A 22919-nucleotide genomic window follows, 5' to 3' on the forward strand; every position below is an offset into this window, starting at 1 on the left:
GGGGGAGGAACATGATGCTGCTTTTGTCTATATTTATATTTATATTTATACTTATATTTGTATTTATCATTACTGTTTCATTAAAGCTGTGTTTCACTTTAGTTTCCAACTCTCAAGTCTCCCTTTTTCTCTCTCATTTCTCTATCAGGGAGGGGAGGGAGATCAATAGCATCTGTCACTTGGTTGATTGTTGGCCCAGTGTTAAGCTGTGACAACATGTATCACTTTTATTCACCTACCTTAAACTGTGATTTCTTTCTACTCCTCATTTAGTTCTGTTCCACTGAGATAGTTCAGCAGAATAGTTTAACACTGGTAGGTTGCTGATGGTTAGTAATTTGGGAGCCAGATAACAAAAAGAGTATTTAGTGAAAGGAAATTGTAGACTGATGAGATAACACTGCTTGCCATTCTGAATTCTTAGCATTACACTATGGTCAGTAGCATTTTTCTGGGCCATTCTGACTTTTAAATACAGTATGCAGTCAGTTTCAGGATAAGGAATAGGCTGTACTGTTAATAACATCAGAATTTAATATAATTGGTATTTTAGAGTATTTTTATGTTAATTAAGAATTAAATGTGTCTTTGCTCTCAGGAAAGATTCTGTGAGCATTACAATTAAGAAAAGTAGAAGTCCATTTGTCGTTGCACTTGGATAGATCTCTGATTTTCTCATCTTCATTTTGCAGTTTTCTCAACTCAATCTTCCAGTCTCTAATGTATGTATCAGAGCATTGGAGCTATTGGAGCTATAAAACCCAGCAAAGTCAAATGGATGATGAATTCTTAGCACTTAAGAACAATTACATTCTGAATGTGAAAGTTAAAGGAGGGAAGAACCTGCAGAATGGGAGAAATGTATTGCAAAAGTCTTCTTGGCAGACCTTGGCAGCACATAGGACACTTCCATTTCAGTCTAGTAAATAGTAAATTAGAGCTTAACACAGAGCAAGTTCCCAGGGACAGATTGTGCCAAAACACAGTACAGTGTCTGAGATGGAGGTCAAATTACAATAATGAAATGACCAGATGTGAGCATTTTAACATCAGCCTGTCATCCTGCCTCTTGGAATCCTTTAATAGTTTTACTTTTCCTGAACCTATCCTAGAAGCCTTCAGTGGAAAGCTTTTTCTGGAGCAAGTCTTTCCATTTCCATAGTCTTCTTGACCCCTCATGAGAGGTTTTTCAGGGTTTTTACATTTACTTTTGGAATGCTTTGCAATACCCTTGGCTTGGTAACCCTTTAGTCTATGGCAAGGCTCTGTATCACCCACTGCTGTTCTGGGGCTGGAGAGGCCATTGCATCCTTCTTCTTCTTTCCTTTAACACTTGGGGGGAAGTAATTTCATCTCTCTGTGCTTCAGTTTTCTTACAAAAAACATGGTGACAATTTTTTTTTAAATGTAGATTTTGATCTTTGTCTGTGAGGGTTTTCTTAGCTCATGGATTATAACTGAGGAAGTCTGCTCAGTAGATAGTGTGACTGCTGTGATCTCTCAGTAACAGAGATCCTAGCCAGGATTCAATATTATCTTCTTGTCCTATTTCATAAAATTTACTTGGGGGAAAGAACACCCTGCAGGATGAGGATGGTATCTTATAATTCACACCAAAATTTTTATGGAAAATGGAAAGAGGTTAAAAAATAAGGCTAAAAAATTGCACCATGTGTTTTCTAAAGAACTTTGCAAAACCATGAAGTTAAATGCTTGCAGTATAACATAAAGATCAAAATGTGGATTATAATCACTCCCAAATAGCATTGCATATATATTATGCTCCTTCAGAAAGACAATTTATTGAAATATTTTTACCATAAACGTTCTGCTTGGGAAAATGGGATGAACAACATGACTGCCTTTGTTTGCTTTTGAGTTACCACCTCTACTTTTTGTTTTGTTTTAGTTTTCTTTTGGTGAGGTTTTTTTTTCTGGTTTTTTTGTGTGTGTGTTTTTGTTTTTGTTGTTTTGTGGTTTTTGGTTTGGTTTGCTTTGAGTTTGGGGTTTTTTTGGCTGCTTTTTTGTTTTTGTTTTTTTTGGCTTTTGATTCTTTGTCATAGCTGGAATGGTGTCCTGCTAAATCACCCTTGCCAGAGAGAGACTACTCAGGGGACATTGCTAAGAACAGATTTTACTGTTTTAGTGATGATCTAGTTTGTCTAAAATTGGTGTAACCTCTGCATGGTTGCATGCTTATGAGCAATGGGTAAACTCTGCTAGTGGAAATGGGTAAAAGTTTGCTGTTAATATATAGCAAATGTTCCCTGAGTTTTTATTCTGTAGCTTGGAGCAATCTCTTTGGTTCATAGATGCCTGTAGAAGAAACAAAAAAATGCAAGTATCTTATGGGAGCAGAACAAAAACATTACTCAAAGCAATAAAACAATATTGAGATTTTCACAGGTAGGAAACTTGGATGCAGTTGAACAGTGGATCACATTAGAAAACTAAAAGGAAAAGGCAGTGCTTAGCAAAACATAAGTAGCATTCTGGGGACCTGTGAACTATGAGAGATGATCTTGTAAAGTGGTAAATTATGCTTTTGTTGTTTGACTCAAAATTACGTTTTGAAGAAGTTTTACTTAGATGTAGAGAAACAAGATAAACCAGGTGCCTCGAGTTGCCAAAGAGTGGGTGTGAGTCCACCTGTGCCTGGTTAGGGCAGGCCCCCTATTACCAGGGGGCCAATAAAGGTGGGACACACACCCACAGAGAGAAGCTCACTCTGGTGCGAGGCAATGGAGAGGCCAGCAGCTTGTCGAGCCTCAGGAGCAAGAAAGGCTCCTCCTGCTACACTTCTACCCTGGAAGTGCTGTGTGGTGGCTGGAGTCCTGGAAGAGACCAGCAGCTCGTCGAGCTTCAGGAGTAAGAATGGCTCCTCCCGCTACACTTAGATGTGGATCCAATAAGTCCATCACTGCTTACCATTAAATAAGTAGAAAAAGATGTTTGGGGGGAAGAAGGAAGAGCTTTATGTAGGAATTCAAGGTCATGGAATGCTATGTCCTAAAGCATCCCTGACCCCTTCAGACTATCACTCAGTTAGTAAGGATTGGGAACCAGACCAAGGAAGACAGGTGCCCATCAAGCCAGTTTGTGCTGTCTGACTGGAAAGGTGCTCTGCTGGAATTGTCAGAGAGAGATTCCAAAACCTGTAATGGAGTAGTCATCCAGACTGTGTGTGGATGTTGCAAAAATGCAAAGGGTGAAATCTATTTTGAGTGAAATAATCTTATTAATTTTCTCAGAAGAGTTCCAGCACGGGTATGACAGAAACAGGTATGAAATGCATGTAAAATAAGGTGCTTCAACTTGTAATTGTCAGAAGTTTCCTTCACTCTAGTCCCAAGTTTGCAAAGTCTTTCCTTATTCTGTTCCCATAGGTGCCTATCTACCTAATTTGAGAGAATTGAAGTTGAACCATAGCTTGCTTGTGTCTGTGAGGTAAGAAATAAATGATAACTTAAATAAACATAGAATCATAGAATCATAGAACTGGCTGTGTTGGAAGGGACCTCAGAGATCATCGAGTCCAACCCTTGATCCACTCCTGCTGCAGTTCCCAGCCCATGGCACTCAGTGCCACATCCAGTCTCTTTTGAAAGATCTCCAGACACGGAGAATCCACTACTTCCCTGGGCAGCCCATTCCAATGCCTGATCACCCTCTCCAGAAAGAAATTCTTTCTCATCTCCAACCTAAACCTCCCCTGGCACAACTTGAGACCCTTTGTGCCCTCTTGTCTTGCTGAGAGTTGCCTGGGAGCAGAGCCCGACCCCCCCCTGGCTCCAACCTCCTTTCAGGGAGTTGGAGAGAGTGTTGAGGTCTCCCCTGAGCCTCCTCTTCTCCAGCCTCAACACCCCCAGCTCCCTCAGCCTCTCCTCATAGGGTCTGTGCTCGAGTCCCTCCACCAGCCTGGTTGCCCTCCTTTGGACCTGCTCCAGGACCTCAGACCAGTTCCTGAACTGAGGGGCCCAGAACTGGACACAGGACTCGAGCTGTGGCCTCCCCAGGGCTGAGCACAGGGGCAGAATCCCTTCCCTGGACCTGCTGGCCACGCTGTTCCTGAGCCAGCCCAGGATGCCATTGGCCTTCTTGGCCACCTGGGCACACTGCTGGCTCCTCTTCAGCTTCCTGGCAATTCAGACTCCCAGGTCCCTTTCTGCCACTCTGTGCCCAGCCTGGAGCTCCCCATGGGGTTGTTGTGGCCAAAGTGCAGGACCCGGCACTTGGCCGTGTTAAACCTCATCCCATTGGGATCAGCCCAACAGCTCTCAATTTTATTTCAATTATAAAATCTTTGTTAGTGCTGCTTTTACTTTTTGCTTTTCCCCCTGCCCCATGGTGATGAATAATGAGCTATATCCTCTGTGAGCAGAGCACTGCAGCCACATGAGTTTAAGGACAGAACCTGAGCTGGAATAAATTAGTGCCATGATAGCAATGAACCAATTAGTGCCATGATAGCAATGAATTAACCCCAGTCTGTGACCAGGGAAGTACCTCTCATGCTGAAGTCTGTGCAAATTTGTCATATATGTGGAAGGAGTTAGAAATTTGGCTCTTCTCAGTGTCTTAAGTACTTGGATTTCAGAATGTTTCAGTCTTTGGGCTTTTATTGTGCACAGTGTTCTGTTCTACAGAGGTCAGGCCAGTTTCTCAGCTGATAAAAATCACTTTGGTTTTATTGAAGTCAATGAAATCAGGTTTATGAGAGTAGCTATGAAGACCCTGGCACATTGCTGAGCTCCGTGAGAGCATCACACACATTTTCTCCCAGAGAACTGGGATGCTGGCAGGTTGGGAAGGGAGAAGTGAAAATGACTGCAATGGGGAGGCAGAGCTGTCTTTATCCTGTGCTGATATCTGTATTGCCCTGGGTAATTAATGCCTAATGGAAAAGGACAGTTCACATCAGTAAAGGGTGTACAAAAGGCCATATTTATGTGTGACAGGACTGCTCTCTGGCTCTGTATGGCTATTTGCTCAGTGTGGGGGAAAGAAAACAGTGATTCTGCTAATTCTTGTGAAAGAGAATGTGCTGCCCAATAGGAAATAGCAACAAGCACCTCCCAGCCTCATGTGTCATCACTGCAGTAGGTAATGAACTTCAGTTGCACATTTTGGTCTTAGTTTCTCTTGTTCTGGTGATGAGATGAAGTATTTGCAGTCTAAGCCTTTTTTTCCACCTTCTAGTCCATTACATGGGAAAGTGGTGATTTACATTGTTATGTAAATATGTTATTTATTATAATGTATCTTTATTATTGTGTGCATATATGTTATTATGTAAATATGTTCCATACATGCCATTATTTTAATGCCAACCAACCACTGTCATAAGCTTGAAATTGCTCCATTATTGCAATGAAGGAATAAGGAGTAGATGAAAAACATGTTTTTGACAGTATCAAAAGCCATTTTATTCTATTAAAAAGAAAAAAAAAAGAACAGGTTTTTTGTTTGATAAAAAAAACGTTATTCTTTTAAAATGTAGCAATGGGAAATGCTTTCACCAGGTCTGTTGGTATGGAATGCAGCAGGCAATGCAGGAAAACTGAACTGCTTAGTTTGACAGCTTTTAGGATTGTGCACATCCCTTTGTATGCTGAGATTCTGACTTCTGGCCTGAAAGTTTTGGCAAACTATTTTCTGTGACCTGATGTCCTTGTGCAGTGTCCTCAGTGCAGGCAATGTTTGGTCTCAGATTGAGTTTTGATTTCATCAACCATAACAAATATCTTTTGCTGCAGATATCAAGTCTAATATTATAACACTTCCCAGGCACAAAAACCCCATGAGAAACAATCCACTCTTCCTCTCAATAAGCATGCTTTCTCTGTGCTAGTTAAATGCACTTTAACTAGCAGCTTAAGTAGTTTAACTGGGGAATTGGTAAAGGCAGAGTGAGGCTCTGTTAGCTCTCCCAGACCAGAACTCACTCAATCTAGAACATCAGCAGCTCTCCTTTATTAGTTTGCATCTTTGACAATGTCATTGATAAACACAGATTAAAGCAGAGCCTGGGTACTTCAGCTTTATTTTTGGATGCCTGCATCATGTGAATTTAATGCCTATTAAAGCAGCATTGCTGTCAGGGCAGCTGCCGTGTCTCTGATAGCTCAAGTACCAAAACTGCTCCCATTCTTGCAGGCTGTTGCCATTCACTCAAAAGGTTTACAAATCTTATTTCTGAATTACACTTGATGATATTTGAATTCTGTCCAAAAAGTGATTTAATTTTTTGTATTTAACAAAACCCTTCCAACTGAGGTGTTTGAGGAAGATAGGAAAAAATGTTCTTCCTTCTCACTGGAAGGAATTTTCACAGATGTTCTCATCCCTAAGGTAAGAATCACCATGGCATGTAATTCCACGTGAGCAGTATGGTACAGAAAATGTCCAGTAAGGACAGACTGGACAGTTGGTTTGGTTACTGAAAAGAAGGTAAGGATAGAAAAGCAGGCAGAAGATTGAGAATGTTTTATATATACTTGAGATGTATAAAGGAGACATTCTTTTCATGCTATATTACGTGGAAAACAATGCATTACAGTGGATAATTAAGAACAAAGGACTGTCAGTATATATACATGAGTGGGTGATAATATAAAAGTAGTGTTTTTTCACTTTCATAGAATCATAGAATCATAGAATGGGCTGGGTTGGAAGGGACCTCAGAGATCACCAAGTCCAACCCTTGATCCACTCCCCCCGTGGTTCCCAGCCCATGGCACTCAGTGCCACATCCAGGCTCTTTGGAAAGATCTCCAGACACGGAGAATCCACTACTTCCCTGGGCAGCCCATTCCAATGCCTGATCACCCTCTCCAGAAAGAAATTCTTTCTCATCTCCAACCTAAACCTCCCCTGGCACAACTTGAGACCCTGCCCTCTTGTCTTGCTGAGAGTTGCCTGGGAGCAGAGCCCGACCCCCCCCTGGCTCCAACCTCCTTTCAGGGAGTTGGAGAGAGTGATGAGGTCTCCCCTGAGCCTCCTCTTCTCCAGCCTCAACACCCCCAGCTCCCTCAGCCCTTCCTCACAGGAATTCTGCTGGATCCCTTCACAGCCTCCTTGCTCTTCTCTGGACCTGCTCCAGCACCTCAATCTCCTTCCTGAGCTGAGGGGCCCAGAACTGGACACAGTACCCGAGGAAGCAGGCAGGAGGCTGCCATGCTGCAGTTCTGGCTTGGTTTTACTCTTGGCAATGTGGTTGGGATGTATCTGGCTCAGAACTATGATATTCCTAATATTGCAAAGAAGCTCGAAGAGTTTAAGAAGGATGTGGAAGCTAAGAAGAAACCTCCCAGTGACAAGTCCTAACAGAGCAACGTTTCCCAGGTCACCTCTGTGCATGCATCAAGGATGCACTTTACCTTTCAGGCAACGAAGATCAAGTAGGGGGTTGGCATGGGAGATTCCTCCACTTTTAGTCTCCTAGAAATGGAATGTCCTTCTTTTGAAAGTACAGCCTCGAACTTTCCCTGGGACTGATTTTCAGGGGTTTCAGAGTTTGGATTTGCAGCTGATATGTGACTTTATTTATGCTTATTCTCTCTTGCTGAGTAGAATCTCCTAATTATTTTAGGACGAAATGTAATTGAATCATCTTTTTTTTGGTTTGAAAATGGGGAAAGAATTATCTTCATAGAAAGCTGCATGTAGGGAGATGTCAAAATAAGGCTTTAAGATACTAATTTTTGTTAGATGTTTTGGGTTGGTTTGCTTGTTTTTTGAGGTATTTCCTCCTGCCAACCTCACACAAGAACATAAGTTGTGAGGATGCTGAGCTGTGTGTTGCCATTCACTGTTCAATAGAAACCAAAGGAGAGATGTTTTGGCAGTGAGGACTCAGGGAACTCATGTGTTCTATGGGAGAGCAAGGCTTGCTAGGCCCAGGAAATTGGATATTGGCTTTTCCTGGTAGCTTTAAAAGAATTCCTAATTCCTTTAATGGAGAATGTGGCTGAACCGCTTCAGTTTTAAATTCATGGTCCCTCCCCAAGCCTCCTAAAGCTTGTATTATTTTTAAATACTTCCCATGCAGCGCTACAGGCTGGGGACAGAGTGGCTGGAGAGCAGCCAGGCAGAAAGGGACCTGGGAGTCTGGATTGCCAGGAAGCTGAAGAGGAGCCAGCAGTGTGCCCAGGTGGCCAAGAAGGCCAATGGCATCCTGGGCTGGCTCAGGAACAGCGTGGCCAGCAGGTCCAGGGAAGGGATTCTGCCCCTGTGCTCAGCCCTGGTGAGGCCACAGCTTGAGGCCTGTGTCCAGTTCTGGGCCCCTCAGTTCAGGAACTGGTCTGAGGTCCTGGAGCAGGTCCAAAGGAGGGCAACCAGGCTGGTGAAGAGACTCGAGCACAGACCCTATGAGGAGAGGCTGAGAGAGCTGGGGGTGTTGAGGCTGGAGAAGAGGAGGCTCAGGGGAGACCTCATCACTCTCTACAACTCCCTGAAAGGAGGTTGTAACCGGGTGGACGTTGGTCTCTTTTGCCAGACGACTTTCAACAAGACAAGAGGGCAGGGTCTCAAGTTGTGCCAGGAGAAGTTTAGGTTGGAGATGAGAAAGAATTTCTTTCTGGAGAGAGTGATCAGGCATTGGAATGGGCTGCCCAGGGAAGTAGTGGATTCTCCGTGTCTGGAGATATTTCAAAAGAGCCTGGATGTGGCACTCAGTGCCATGGTCTAGCAACCGCAACAGTGGCTCAAGGGTTGGACTTGATGATCTCTGAGGTCCCTTCCAACCCAGCCAATTCTATGATTTTGAAAGCCTGTATATAAGGGCAAGCTATAATTATCAACTATTTAATTTAATCCATAAAGAAAATATGCTTATTTGCAGACAATCCATTGTGGAGCTTGAAAAGGAATTTCTTTTTTGGCTGTTTCTGGGTTTTAGTTTTCTACTCACCCTTTGCTAACAGGGAAAATCCAGTGTAGTGTGGATTGTGTACTCGTGTTTGGTTTTTTTTATGATGACACAGGGTCATCAACTTTGTAATGTTTCCAGTAAAATAACTGTATTTCAAAGCAAATTAATCACCACTTCTGCTTTGGCATGCAGCCTATGTATTTTTTACCAGATTGTTTTTATCCTCAATCCAGGAATGAATGAAAAGAGCTGTTTAAAAGTGTTAGATAGATATCTGTCTGAAAGGGCTTTTAAATCATGGTTCCCATATGTTTATAGCAGAAGGTGTTTCACCAGCTGAAGTTGATTTCCTTCCATTCATCCCCGCACATTGCAGCCAGCAGCAAACTGCTTTGCTCCTCTGGCTACTTAAGCAACTGCCAAGGGATAGAGGGAGATTTTAAGAGAGATTAAATGCAGAGACTGCAGAATGTGGGGACAAAAGTAGCTTTGAGGGATACAGGGAAACAGTGGCCACACAGGAATCTCTCTGAACTTTCAAGCCATCTTGACTGAGGACAAGTAACGGCAAGGTGAGCCAACTGATTGGAATAAGGATTTTCCTGATCATTTAATGGCTGTAAGAAACTTGAGCCAAACTAATCCTTAGGTGAGGGCAAAGGCTTAAAAGCAATGTTTAAAAACATTTTTGAGAATTGAGTTAGGATCTTCAGGAATCTGAACTTAGCCATGTTAGTTCTTGGTGACTTGCCCAACAAAGAATTTAACCCAATGCTCCCTGCTTGAAGTTTTGCTTCAGTGGAACTGCTCACAAGCTGAAAAGTGAACATTAGACCAAGGGCTTTGCTGGATCTGGGCCAAATTAAACCATCTCTTGTAAGACTGAGCCATGACACTGATGTGTTCATGACAGTGTGTGTCTAGGTACCTGCAATTTGCTGGGTTGTTTTCTTCCAAACAGAAGAGATGTAGGGGCATCATTCACCTAAATTTGTTGTTCCCTGTCATTTTTACTTATTCCTTTCTTTGCTCTTCTTTTTCACTGGCCTGCTTTCTCTTCTGTCATTTATAATTTTTTGCAGTTTTTGGATTACTTTGGCTGATGCATGTAATACAGGTACTATGCATAAATGCAGTGAGTTTTGTGCAAGGAAGATCTGCATTATTTTTATGATAAAAATATAAAAACATTTTTTAAAAGCAATTCACTTGGTATTGAATATGGAAATGTTTTTCAGCAGGTTTATTTGTATGACAGTGGTTGCTTATGGTGTTTAATGAGGGATCAGGGTACTCTTTCTCTAGGTTGTACTCACACATGCAGAGTACCACTGCTCTGCTTTGGGCTCTTTGTGTCTGTATTTCAATGCCCAGCACTGTTTGATTCGACATTTGCTGTTCTGAATGGGGAAAACAATTCATTTCCAATGCAAGCTACTTTCTTTAGAAAGTATTCCTGTTGTTTCTTGTATGTAGCTAGCCTGAAAGTTCTTCAGCAGTTCACATTGCTACGAAAGCTATCTTAAAAACATGTTCTTTGAGGACTTCGAGCACTTGTCAGGAGCTAGGAGAGCATTTGATTGGATTCTTAATCTCTGTATTGAGTCTTCTCTCTATTAATGCCTGCAGATACCTGGGAATATTACAAACTTTGGCAAAACTTCTGTGGCCTCAGTTTTTATGTAGCACTGACAATTTTAAGGACATTAATATTATTTATAAAAAGTCATGATTTTTGAGACAGAACTACAGCTACTTTTAGTCAAGTGGATTATTTTCAGTAGAGCACAATCAGCCTGTCTGCAGGGACAGGGAATTCCTTAGGTAATCTGCTTTCTTTGACCATTTATCAGTTCTGGGCAGACCTCTCTGAGATGTTAAGCTCTCCCTTGACTAAAAAGCTAATATAATTCTTCTGTCTTTTCATAATTTAATTTCACGAGGTCAGGTGCCCAAAGTAGAGATTCTGAATGCCCTTTATAACCTTGTACATCGGGGCTGATGTGCCAGAAAGGCAGTGGGGTATCACAGCTGATTGGAACTAATTTTCTGAAAGAATTCACCTCTGCAGATCTGGAGCTCCAGTCTGCAACAAGCATGGAGGACATAAAAAATAAATCTGTGGTCTTGTAGTGTCTTTCCATGGCTCTTGCCTTTAGCACTGCATTTTATGCATCCCTCCCTAGCTGAAGCTTCCCTGCCGCCTATTCCAGGCTCGGAGGTACAGAGAGCACCAGTAAGGAACTGGGTTATGAGGCAGGTCCCACCACTGCAGCTCCACAGGTAAAAGTATCCTAGTGATGGTGACACAGTCAGTGGGGAATCTGGTCCATTCACCTCACTGCCAGTAAACACCTGCAAGGTAAGCCCATCATTTAATAAATAATTCTGCCACTTCTCTGCTCTCCATTTGAACAGACACACCACTGAGTATATTTGGTAGAAAATGGCCTTTCCTTTCAGAGGAAATGGCCTTTCCTTTCTGTCCTGAAATCTTTACAGGGTCTCTCCAGGGTGGATCCATAGCTTGCAAAAAGAAATATAGAAATGCTTTTGTGTTTGAGGAGGTGAAGTGTCTGATTCCATCAGCAGGTAGAATGCAATCCCATTTATAGTAAAATTAAAAAGTACATTTATTTTCAGAGTGGATTGGGGCCTTTTTCTTATCAAGGATCTAATTTTTTATTAAATATTTTAGGTTAAATGGTGTTTACTTTTAAACTCATAAAGCATTATGATCAGGGGGAGTCATTTATCTGGTGCACCAATTAATGTTAAATACTACTCGTAGCCATCTTTGAGGGTTTTTTTTTTTATTTTTTCCTCTTTGCATTCTCAGGCTCTATTAATAGATCAGAAGGAATGTTAGTCTCAACACAGTTGGAGAGAAAACTGGATATCTATATATTTCTGTCTGGTGAAATAGTTATTTCATTTCTTAATGTCTGTACTTAACAGCAATACCAGGATTGTACAATGTATTTGAGTTAGCTAGTGTAAAATCTGATAGGTTTGTCAATTTGGGAACTTTATTTTCACTGTAGAGATACAGAGAAACTCTGAAATTCATAGTGTGCATGTCCACTTTTGAGCAATGTGGCAGGTAGTGAGTAACACAGCTCTTCTGAAGCTGTTTGGGGGAATGGTTTTTCCCTTATTTTGCAGCCAAAATTCAGTCAGCTCAAAGTAACGGAATTGCTTTTCTGAAGATCGGGATAGATCACAACCCAGGAAGGATTTTATTGCAACTCATCAACTACTTTAAAGTCGACATGGAATGTGTTTCACCTGCACAAAGACTGGGTACTATTCTGATGAGACTGTTAAAGTCTGCAAAGGAATCACTGCAGATCAGTCTGTTGGGATTAGATCATAGAATCATAGAATCGTCTGGGTGGGAAGGGACCTCAGAGATCACCAAGTCCAACCCTTGATCTGCTCTCCCCGTGGTTCCCAGCCCATGGCACTCAGTGCCACATCCAGGCTCTTTGGAAAGATCTCCAGACACGGAGAATCCACTACTTCCCTGGGCAGCCCATTCCAATGCCTGATCACCCTCTCAGTAAAGAAATTCTTTCTAATCTCCAACCTAAACCTCCCCTGGCACAACTTGAGACACTTTGTGCCCTCTTGTCTTGCTGAGAGTTGCCTGGGAGCAGAGCCCGACCCCCCCCTGGCTCCAACCTCCTTTCAGGGAGTTGGAGAGAGTGATGAGGTCTCCCCTGAGCCTCCTCTTCTCCAGCCTCAACACCCCCAGCTCCCTCAGCCCTTCCTCACAGGAATTCTGCTGGATCCCTTCACAGCCTCCTTGCTCTTCTCTGGACCTGCTCCAGCACCTCAATCTCCTTCCTGAGCTGAGGGGCCCAGAACTGGACACGGGACTCGAGGTGTGGCCTCACCAGAGCTGAGCACAGGGGCAGAATCCCTTCCCTGGACCTGCTGGCCACGCTGTTCCTGAGCCAGCCCAGGATGCCATTGGCCTTCTTGGCCACCTGGGCACACTGCTGGCTCCTCTTCAGCTTCCTGGCAATCCAGACTCCCAGGTCCCTTTCTGTCACTCTGTGCCCAGCCTGGAGCTCCCCATGGGGTTGTTGTGGCCAAAGTGCAGGCCCCGGCACTTGGCCGTGTTAAACCTCATCCCCTTGGGATCATCCCAACTCTTCAGTCTGTCCAGGTCCCTCTGCAGAGCCTTTTGGGTGGCAACAACCATTTCCTCCAAAGCTAGGTCAAGATGGGTGGAAGAATTTTGTGTGAAATTGTTTATGCAGACCCTTTGAGCCTTGTAATGGGGAGCCAGAATAATTAAATCAGTCTGCTGACATGTGATGAAGTCTCTTCATTGATCAGTGTAGCTGAGCAGTGGCATTTCTTGCAGCTCTGAGGGTTTGTACTTCATCTCCTTGCCTAAGGACACATTGCTACATCTACTGCCAGATCACCTTGGAGTGGGAATCTGCTTGAAAGAAGTCAAGGATGGGGTGTGGAATTTGCTATACATCCAGTTAGCACACCTGCATGGGGTTTGGCATGTCTCTTGGTGTGCTGTGAAATAAATTCTGAGGTTCTGTCTTGTAGTAACACTCCCAGGAAATCTGTATGGTCTGATCTGTTTCATGCTTCTGGTTGATGAGCTCTGAGACCTCCAAGCTTCTCTTCTGTCTCGTTTGCTTGTTGTAAAACAACATCTGGGCGCCAGTACAAGCTGAAAAAATCTCCCTTGAAATACTGTTTAAGGATAAGTATTGACACAGGACATATGTCCACAAGTCCCATATGCCAAATCTGGGGTGAACATTAGAGGAAGAGTCAAAAAAGAAATTTGAAGGAAATCACCTGACGTTTCCCAGCCATTCACAGGCCCGAGTTTTTTTGGGTTTTGTTTATTGCAAATATATGCAAAAAGAAGGAAAAGGTGCAAAGAAGAAATTACTGTCAGCCACAGAAGAAAATCCTTAGTGTCATGCAAATGTGCCAGATCTAAAGAATCTAAAGACCCTGCATTCCCACCACTGTACATAGAGACTAAATCTCTTTAAATAAGATTTTATCTCTAGGTTTTCTTACCAACCTGTTTTTTGCAATATCTCTCTTTTTTTTTTTCCAGTGGAAACACAGCATCCATAACCATGGCAAAGGTTGACAAATCACATCTGATCCAATTCATATAATTTTAGAATTGTTTGGGCTGGAAGGGATCTCAGAAATCATCTCATTCCAACCCACCGCGCCACCAGACCTGGGTGCCCAAAGCCCCATCCAGCCTGGTCTCAAACACATCCAGGGATGGGCCATCCCCCTCTTCTCTGGGCAACTTGTTCCAGTGTCTCACCACCCTCACAATAAAGAATTTCTTCCTAATGTCTAGCATAAATCTACCCTCTAAGAGTTTAGAGTTGTTACCCCTCATCCTATTGCTACCTGCCTTTATAAAAAGTTCCTCTCCAGCTTTCTTGGAGGTCCCCTTCAGGTACTGGGTTGCTGCTATGTGGTCTCCCCATGGGCTTCTCTTCTCCAGGCTGAACAGCCCTTCCTCAGCCTGGCTTCACAGGAAAGGTGCTCCAGCCCTCTGAGCATATTTGTGGAGTTTTTCTCTTTGTCAGAAAAAGGGGGATTGGGGACTTTTTTTGTAGTGTAAACACCATTAAATCTGTCAGCTGATGTGGATCTTTTACAGACTATTTCTTCTGCTTACCCTCCAGCATTAAAAGTTTCAAGTGTTGACTTTGAAGAATGAGATCCATATTAAATCATTGTGGCAATAGATCTGTGTAACTCCGCCAAAGCTCAGACCTGGAGTACGCTGTGAAACAGGCACACAGCACCTGGGAAATTGAACAGTTATTCATAAAGGAAATTTTAAAGTGCTGTGGGATTCATTCCTTCAATGTAAAGAACTCATTCTGTAACCACAGTTTCATTATCCTAATTTTCTGTGTAAACTTTCAGCAATGTGAATGAATGATTGCTGAAACTGTAGGAACCGTCCTGTAACTCTGGGGCAATGGATACGTGTGTGAGAGTTTTCTTTACTGTGTGTCTCAGCTTTATCCTGGTTGAAAATTCACTTGTTTTTGTTGAAGTTGTGATGCAGGCAGTGAGGTGCAGCGTGTTGTCTGTGGTTTCTGCAGCTTCAGGCTGAAGGTGGGAGCTGGAGAAGGAAGAACAAGGGTAGGTCCTGGCCCACAGAACCACACTTTGGCAACCCCTGCTCCTTTCAGACTGTGGGAGCTGAGTTACAGCAACTCATCTTTCATTGTTAAAATGCTACCAGTAACTAAACTGACAAGCAGTTTGAATGAACAAAAGGAAATTAACCCAGAATTACATTACCCTTCCTACTCACACTCTGTGTTCAGGTGTCAGAGAACTGCTGTGCCTGACTCAGGACCACCAGCCTGTTCCTCTCCTCTAGGTTTTTGGCACCTGAAAGAAAAGCTACATGTCATGTGTATTAACTTTAACAGCAGTGTGTGGGTTCATGCTTATGGCTAGTTACAGAAGCATCTGTATCAGCACTTGGTTTCATTTATAAATACCCCCCTCAGTCTCAGCAAGCACTGGGGTTTAAATGAGGTATGATCTGAGATGGAAAATGAAGTGCTTGCCAGCAGCATAACACTTAGTGAAATGTTGCAGTGGGCTCAGTGAGGCAATGAGAAACAGAAATGGCAAATGAAAATGCAGTGATGGCCCACAGCTTTATCTCATTAGGGTTGGGTTCTTCCTTTGTTACTATCACCCGTGTCCATATGCCATCCTTGCCTGTTACACCAGAGAGTAGGATCCCAGTCCACCTGAAGGCAGGAGGAAGTTTGACACTGGTGTTGGGGGAACAAGGATTTTTGTTGCAGTGTCTCATTGGTCACAGGAATGTCCATGGAGGAACTCGGGTCCTCCACCAGCTCACCAGCATGGGCTGTGGCTCCAGTCACTGACAGCAACCAAGCTGCCTTTAGCAGTGTGTGGCTGGGATGGCTGTAGTCAGGTGTCTCTTGTCCTTCTTTTCAGGCTTTTGCTTTGGAGAAAGTGCTGGCCAAAAGCACAGAGCTCCTTGATAACAGCAGCTTGCTTTAGCAAGCCCAGAAAAGCTGCTGCAGCTGCTCTCGCTTTTGCATAATAAAGCTGAGAAGGCAGAGTTCTGAGCTGGACAAAGTGTGAAACTCTGAATAGTTTCCCTTGTGCAGCACCAGGAGAGTTGGATTTCCTCCCCAGAGATCCGTTTTGCTGTCAGCAAACTGTTCAGCAGAGATCCACGGGTAAACAAAGCAATATTCCAGACATTTGCCTCTTTCCAAACAAAAGCACTTGAATTAAATAGTGAAATCCTTTTGGTGGAAGAAATATTGTCAGTGTCATCAGCACTGCAGTCCATTTGGGAAACAGGGTCTTATTTGTGCAAATGTTGCCTGAAAAAGATGGGACAACAGAGAAACCCCACTGCAAAGACCTTTTTGTTCACACAGCAATTCTTCATTTCCATGTAAAAGGGAGTTATGAAAACAGGATCGTATAGGCACAGTTGTTACTCAGAAAGACCGTGCATGCTTTCTGTTCAGCCTGAAACATGCTTGCCTTCCTCTGATGGGTTGAAGGTTCTGAGTTGAAACTTGCCTAGGGAAGTCTTTTTGCTTAGTTTCTGAAGCCTCCAACAATGTCTCAAGAGGATTAGGAAACCCCACTGTGAAAAAGCTGCACAAATCATAAGGAAGAATGAGGCCAAGATACCAGCTGCTACATTTCCATGGCATTTCAGGCTAATGGCAGCAAAGTCTGGGATGTGATCCGTGGAATCCGGCACTGAAATGGGCTGCCCAGGGAAGTAGTGGATTCTCCGTCCCTGGAGTTATTTAAAAAGAGCCTGGATGTGGCACTCAGTGCCATGGTCTAGCAACCGCAACGGTGGTAAAAGGGTTGGACTCGATGATCTCTGAGGTCCCTTCCAACCCAGCCAATTCTATGATTCTATGAATCATACACCCCTGGGCAGTGGAAGTACAGAATGCTAAAGGCAAGGTGTGTGCCATGGCTTTGGGAGGTGCAAGGCACTGGAGAGCCAAGCCAGTGGTTTTCAGCAGATTGCATTTGGAATTTGGGAGACAAGTACAAAGCTAAGCAAGGCTGCGATACTCCTGGGATGGTTTTTGAGCTATTGAAGGACACTGCAGGGAGAGAAGGATGTGACCTCAGTGCTGCTGCTGGGGCTGGGGCTGGGTTAAGGATTTGATCAAGTATGAGTAGCACAGAACAGCTTTGCAATTTTGAATGCTTTATAGCTGTTTGAGAGTACAATGAAATGATTATGTAAACTTCCTGTGAGGACATATGTTACTGATTTCAATAACATTGAGGCTTTAAAAGTTTTTGCTTCTGATGCCAGAATAATCTGTAGCAGCATTGTATGCTTACTGATGGATGGACTAGAGCATGGTTATCACAGGGAGGCTTGATAAATTCAACTCAATTTCTACAGATCAGAGAGAAGGTGGTTTTTTTCCCTTTGTTTTGGAAGACTGTATTTCAGTCACTTTTTAAAAATCTAAACCTCTCCTAATACCACTGCATTTGTTTTCAGGTTGACCTTTAAAAATAAATAATATTCACGTCACCAGCTGCTTTTGTGGTATTGCTACTGGAGATTTATTCAGCAGATGCAGGCATGCTTTGAGACACTTAGCAAGTTTAGTGGATTTAGGGTTTTAATTCCAGGTGAATTATTTGAAATCATCTTCCAAAAGAAGCAATGGTTTTCAAGCTGATGAATGAGTTCAGGGTTGTGGTGTTGGGTTTACTGAGTAGCTTGAGCTCAGAGGAGCTCTTGGAGATTTGTTGTGGTGAACCCAAGAGCAGGAATTTGCTCTCTAGGTCTGGTCTCCATCCAGGAAAATTTTGGCTCAGCTAATCAATCCCTGAAGAACCAGGATGATGGGAGAACACATTATTATTTCTCAAACTCGTTTGTAGGTGTTGTAAGCCAAGCTTGTACTTGCCCTGTGCTTTTCCTCCAGTCTTGAGGAGTGATGACAAGATGGGAGCATCAAATTTCATGGGAAAAAATCCTAAATGGTTGTGCACAAGTAGGGAGTGTGTTGCCAAGACCCTCACAGAAACACAGAGCTACTTGCTAAGTTCCCATCCCTGCAGCATTATCTGGAGACAATTGGAATGCAGGTTTCAAACCCTTCAGTTTATTACTATTATTTTTTTTAAATCAACTATAAATGCAACTTTCTAGGCTCGAGGTGAAACTAGGGGAGTCTCTGTGAGTTTCTTTGGCACTTTTAGATACTAAAAACATGACATTCAGTGCATGGGCAGCTGTGTAGGTGTGTGAGTGCAGTAACTTTCTGAAGGACACTGGCTTGGCAGCCCCAGGGGCTGTAATCCTGTGTGTTCCACAGCCACAATGTGCACTCTGACCCCATGCTCTGGCTCTCTCCTTCAAACCTCACCTGCCTGAACCAAACAGAGGTGAGCAGGATATCTAATTGCTTTGCCCATTAATTCCTTTCCCTTTTTTTAAAGTTCCCAGCTTCCACTCCCCATCACTCAGGATGGGGCATTTGTTCAGTGGGATTGAATTAGCCCTTGTGTATGGTAATGGAAGCTGTAAAGAAACCTCTACGGTGTCCTCTGGTTGTTTCTGATGTGCCGCCAAGATGATGATGACCAAGTGCCACCAGCTTTGTGCAGTGCCTCATCTTTTTCCTATCAAACTTGTCAGTCATATTCTCTGCCCTATTTTTGAAATAGATGCTGTCATTTTCTGTACATTTATATAATGCCTAATGCAGGAGAGTTCTGATGTCAGAAATGTGCCTCATTAATTTCAGTCTTGGTCAGAGATCATTTGGGGGGGGGGGTTGTTACAGTATTTGTATATTTATAGTGGGTTTGCTTTCCTACCTCCCTAGTAAATTGTTATTAAGAGCTTCTTATTATTAAAATAATCCACCCCCGCAGAGGATGGATTCCTGTTAATTCCATTTCTTGTTAAAAAGTCACAAGACCCATCTCCCTGCTCTGGGCTGATCTGTCCCTCTGCACTTGATGTAAACGTTAAGCCCAGGCAGTGCTCATACATCCTCACACAACTCCTTGCTTTGCTCTCACCTCCTCCCAGTTGCCTTTGACAGATGCAGTGGAACTGGAGCCACTCTCAGCTCTTGCAAACTCTTAAATTCTGTTTTCACCAGCCAGATTATTTCAGAAATATTTTCAGAAATGCAGGTGCAGGCATTATAGGAGGAACTTGCTTTGAGTTACCTTGCTGTTTCACCTTACAGCAGCAGTGCTCTCAAGGGCAATTAGCTATGTGGTAATTAATGATGGAGTTTTTTGATGCTGCAACAGGATACATGCAGCTTCCAAAATATGAGCTTGTTAGTTAGCAAATAAAATATTTGCAGATGCACTTTGCTGTGATAATCCTTCTGACTGGAGATGACTCAGTTACATCTGCAGGGCCAAAATGTGACAGCATGACCCAGAATTTCAGGCTCCTCCATCAGCCACCACAACTCCAGAAGCAGCAAGAGGAACCTGGCTCCTGGCTTTAACTTACAGCAAAGTTCTGCAGTTGGGGCTGGGGGTATGAAAAAAGTCCTTTTGCCTCTCTTTTCTCCTCTTTGCTGCCTGCTTCTGCTGGAGGCACAGCAGTCATTTGCTCTCCATAAGAAATTCAGTGCTGTTGGGAGCAGGGGGTGAAAATATCTTGGTTTGCTTGTCCCCTTTCCTGAAGTATTGAGAGTAAAAATGGACCAAGTGATACTAGATGCTGCAACAAGGTTTATGCTTTCTTAGTATTTTGTTTCATGGACTAAAGGTGAGCTTGGGACAGGCAACTTTAGCCCCGTGAGAAACCGGTTCCCATTAGTTTCCATATTCTTTTATTTTCTGGAGTGTTTTTGTAAATATTTTTTAATAATCCTGTTATCAAGCATTGGGTTGCATTACAACCACGCAGCAAGTACCCAGGATACAGAATACAGAACCTAATTTCTTTGTCTGCAATACTAATTGTAATCAGCTTGGAGTGGAGTTAACCCTAAACATGCTGCTCTGGACATGTGCCAGAGTTTGCTGTAGGAGAGTCAGAGCTACATGAATCAAACTGCAATGGGTTTGAGGCTGCACAGTTCTAAGTTGCAAAGAGTAAGGCAGGAAAAGACTTGTTAGCAAATAATTCCCAGTCAGTATGTGCTGTGTGTGTGTAAGCAAAGATCCCCCAGCACTGAACTGAAACCTGTAACATGCAGAGGTAAAGATGCTTTAACTCTGGGGCCTTTAGACCTCTGAGCAGGAGCAGAGGACTGATGATGTGAACTTCATGAAGTGATCAAAGGTCTAGCAGCAGAGGGGAAAGCTGTTTCTTTTCATGGCTGTGTGAAAAAACTACTTGGGAAAGAGTTCATTGATTTGGTTTGATATTCTTTATATTGACAGGGAAACATTAGGAACAAGCATATTACTGAAAGCTCCTTCTGTGGCAAAAGATCTTCAGTTAGGAAGTACAAGACAAAATAAAAAAACAATTCCTTAATCATACCTTACCATATCATCTGTAAATTAATCAGTTTAGGATTGTCTTCAGCTTTGTGGGCCTAATAAACATCCATCAGAAACATTTGTTTCACTGATACAGAAATGAAAACAACTGCTTTCCTCCATCTGTACTGAGGGGTTTAGAGAAAAGACAATTCTGTACCAGAATTAGCATGACATTTGAAAAAACTCCTCAGTGTTTTAAGTGGGTTATGAAATGAGCAGTGTAATTCCTTCATATTACTCTTAATGTCAGATTTTTGCTCATGGATGTATTGGCTTTGGTTGATGGTAAGTTCTGCTTTTGTAATTTAATTTAATTCTTATTATAGGCATGCATCTTCTAAATCTAATTTTAAAATTCTGTAGTGATTACTTTGGGAGGCATCTGTTTCTTGAGAAAGAGCAAGTTTGTAACAGAAACACATTGCATTGGGTCCATCATGAGCTTTCTTAAATCTGGGGACATCAGGGAACAGCATTTAGGGAAGAGATTATCAGGGGCATTCCCAGTGCCTGAGGTCTCTGCACTGGGGGAGCATGGGTGCCATGAAACAGCTCCAAAAACTCCTGTGCAGGACACCATGGCCCAGAATTTCAGAGGGGTGAAAAGCCTGAATTTCACTGCAGAAATGCCTGTTTTAAAGAAGTCTATTAAACAAATCACAGAAGAGAGGTATCTGAGGAGATGTTTTCATTAATACATCCTTTATTCAGCATTCTGCAGTCTCCTTGCTCCTGACGTGGCCTTTCCCAGGTGTTCAGAGGGTGGAGAAAAAGCAAAAACCAGAGCCCAGGTTATTCTGTCCCTGGCTGTGGGGTCGGACTCCTTGCTGAGCTCTGGGACTGACAGGTTCTGAGAGTTCAGTGGCACTGAAGCTATTGGGCTGCAGGGTTTTGGCTGCAAAGAGGTTCTCAGAGGGCAGTACAAAGCTGTTCTTTTTCCCCATGGTCAATAAAGAGAAGACATGAGTAAGAGAACTATTTATTACCTTTATTCCAAGATCAGAAGAAACCCTATAACCATACTCTTTTATCTTCTAGACAGTGCATTACAGATTATGTAATAGAACATACACGTTAGAAATGGGTCCTATAAAAGGTACCTAATCCACATTCTGAAGTCCAAGAATCTCTATTTAAGAACTATTCTAGAGGTTTGGTTGTGGTCCTGGGCAAGTGGCCCTGCTTGAGCATGGATGTTGGACAAGGTGACCTCATGGGGTCCCTCCCAACCTCAGCCTTTGCTGTGAAGATATGAACTCCATGCTCATCACTGTCTCCTCTGATATAATGTCCTTGTATTGAGTTCCCCACTATTTAGTCTGATATCACAGCAGCAGTAGAGTATTCTGAGCTTTTAGTTGTTTTGGGATTTTTATTCCTGTCCTTCTCCAACTTAATGTTACCAGAGATGGACATTGGTTAAGCCTCTGCTTTGATTTGATGCCTTTTGTGCATTATCTTTGTATAATGTACTTTTCCAGTGTCAATGGGACATTACACATGAATGGAGTTAAAGAAGTCAGTATTTGCATTTCTGGGTTAGGACTAGGAATTTTGAATTCATATAAATAATCTTTTATTTATATTTTGATTTATTAAAAGGTAGGAAAATAGAATAGAAAAGATTGTAGTTTTCTGATGGTTAAAAACCTGATACTTGGCAAGAGTGTTATTCCTTTCAACTGAAAAAAAAAAAGGGAAAAAAAAAAAGAAAAAAGAAGCCAAGAAGTTTGATAACTCTGTGAGAGAACTGAGTGAGATGACTGCCCAGGTATCTCAGATATGTGTTATGGCATGAGGGGACCAGGCTGATTTTATGGTACCAGCACGAACACCTAGAGGATGATCTTTAAGAGCCTGAGGGATCCAGGAGGGGCTGAGCAGAGAGGGATCAGTTTTCCCTGCATACCCCATAAGGATGATGGGAAGCCCAACCCTCTTCTGCTCCCTTCTTCTTGAAGTGGCTCCTGTTTTGCCATGAACTCTCCATGTGCTCTGTAGGATCTGAGTTCATCCAATTTCTGGGAAGAGCCAGGGGCCTCTCTTCTCACCTGACCCTGCTGCCAGAGACCCTTGGACACTGAGATTTCCTATCATCAAGATTGGGTTTTGTAGATGTTTGATCCTCATCCCATATGTTACTGTCCCTTCTTTGTTCCAGTTTTCATTTCCAACTTTTCAGCCTCTCTTCCTTATTCCCCTTTTATCTTCCCTTGGGAATGTGGAGGGGGGGGGGTAATTGAGAGCAATTTTTTCTCTGGTTTTCGGTTCACCCTGACTTCTAAACCAAGAGGCTGTGTTAATTTGTGCCTCACAAATGTGTACCTAGAAAATTCTGTTAGATATTTGTGTCAGGTACACTGTGTTATGTGTACCTAACAAATTATGCCAGCATAAGCAACTTCAGTTAATTCTTAAACAACTACCTGTGATTTGTGAGAGAATTGCCATGGTGTAGCTCTTGGAAGAATCTGAATCAAACTGAAGCAGGGTGACATTG

At 42.8% G+C, this 22919-nt stretch overlaps 2 protein-coding genes across 7 annotated transcripts in view; both read left to right on the forward strand.

The window, feature by feature from the left end:
• Positions 1-22919, forward strand: part of LRRC56 (leucine rich repeat containing 56) — a 65103-nt gene that overhangs the window by 27676 nt on the left and 14508 nt on the right. For all 6 annotated transcript variants that reach the window (XM_030451259.1, XM_030451257.1, XM_030451258.1 and 3 more), the window contains one exon: positions 3387-3447. In XM_030451259.1, the coding sequence (XP_030307119.1) occupies positions 3387-3447 (61 nt within the window). The remainder of the gene's footprint in view (positions 1-3386; positions 3448-22919) is intronic.
• On the forward strand, positions 7162-7535 carry LOC103530469 (short transmembrane mitochondrial protein 1). Its single transcript, XM_008496034.2, has one exon. The coding sequence runs from the start codon at positions 7177-7179 to the stop codon at positions 7324-7326; it is 150 nt and encodes a 49-aa protein (XP_008494256.1). The 5' UTR covers positions 7162-7176; the 3' UTR covers positions 7327-7535.

Source organism: Calypte anna, chromosome 5 (genome assembly GCF_003957555.1).
Source record: "Calypte anna isolate BGI_N300 chromosome 5, bCalAnn1_v1.p, whole genome shotgun sequence".
In the NCBI taxonomy this organism is placed as follows: Eukaryota; Metazoa; Chordata; class Aves; order Apodiformes; family Trochilidae; genus Calypte; species Calypte anna.

Coding starts and splice junctions, on each gene's coding strand:
- LOC103530469 (XM_008496034.2), top strand. CDS start 7,177: ATGCTGCAGTTCTGGCTTGGTTTTACTCTTGGCAATGTGGTTGGGATG.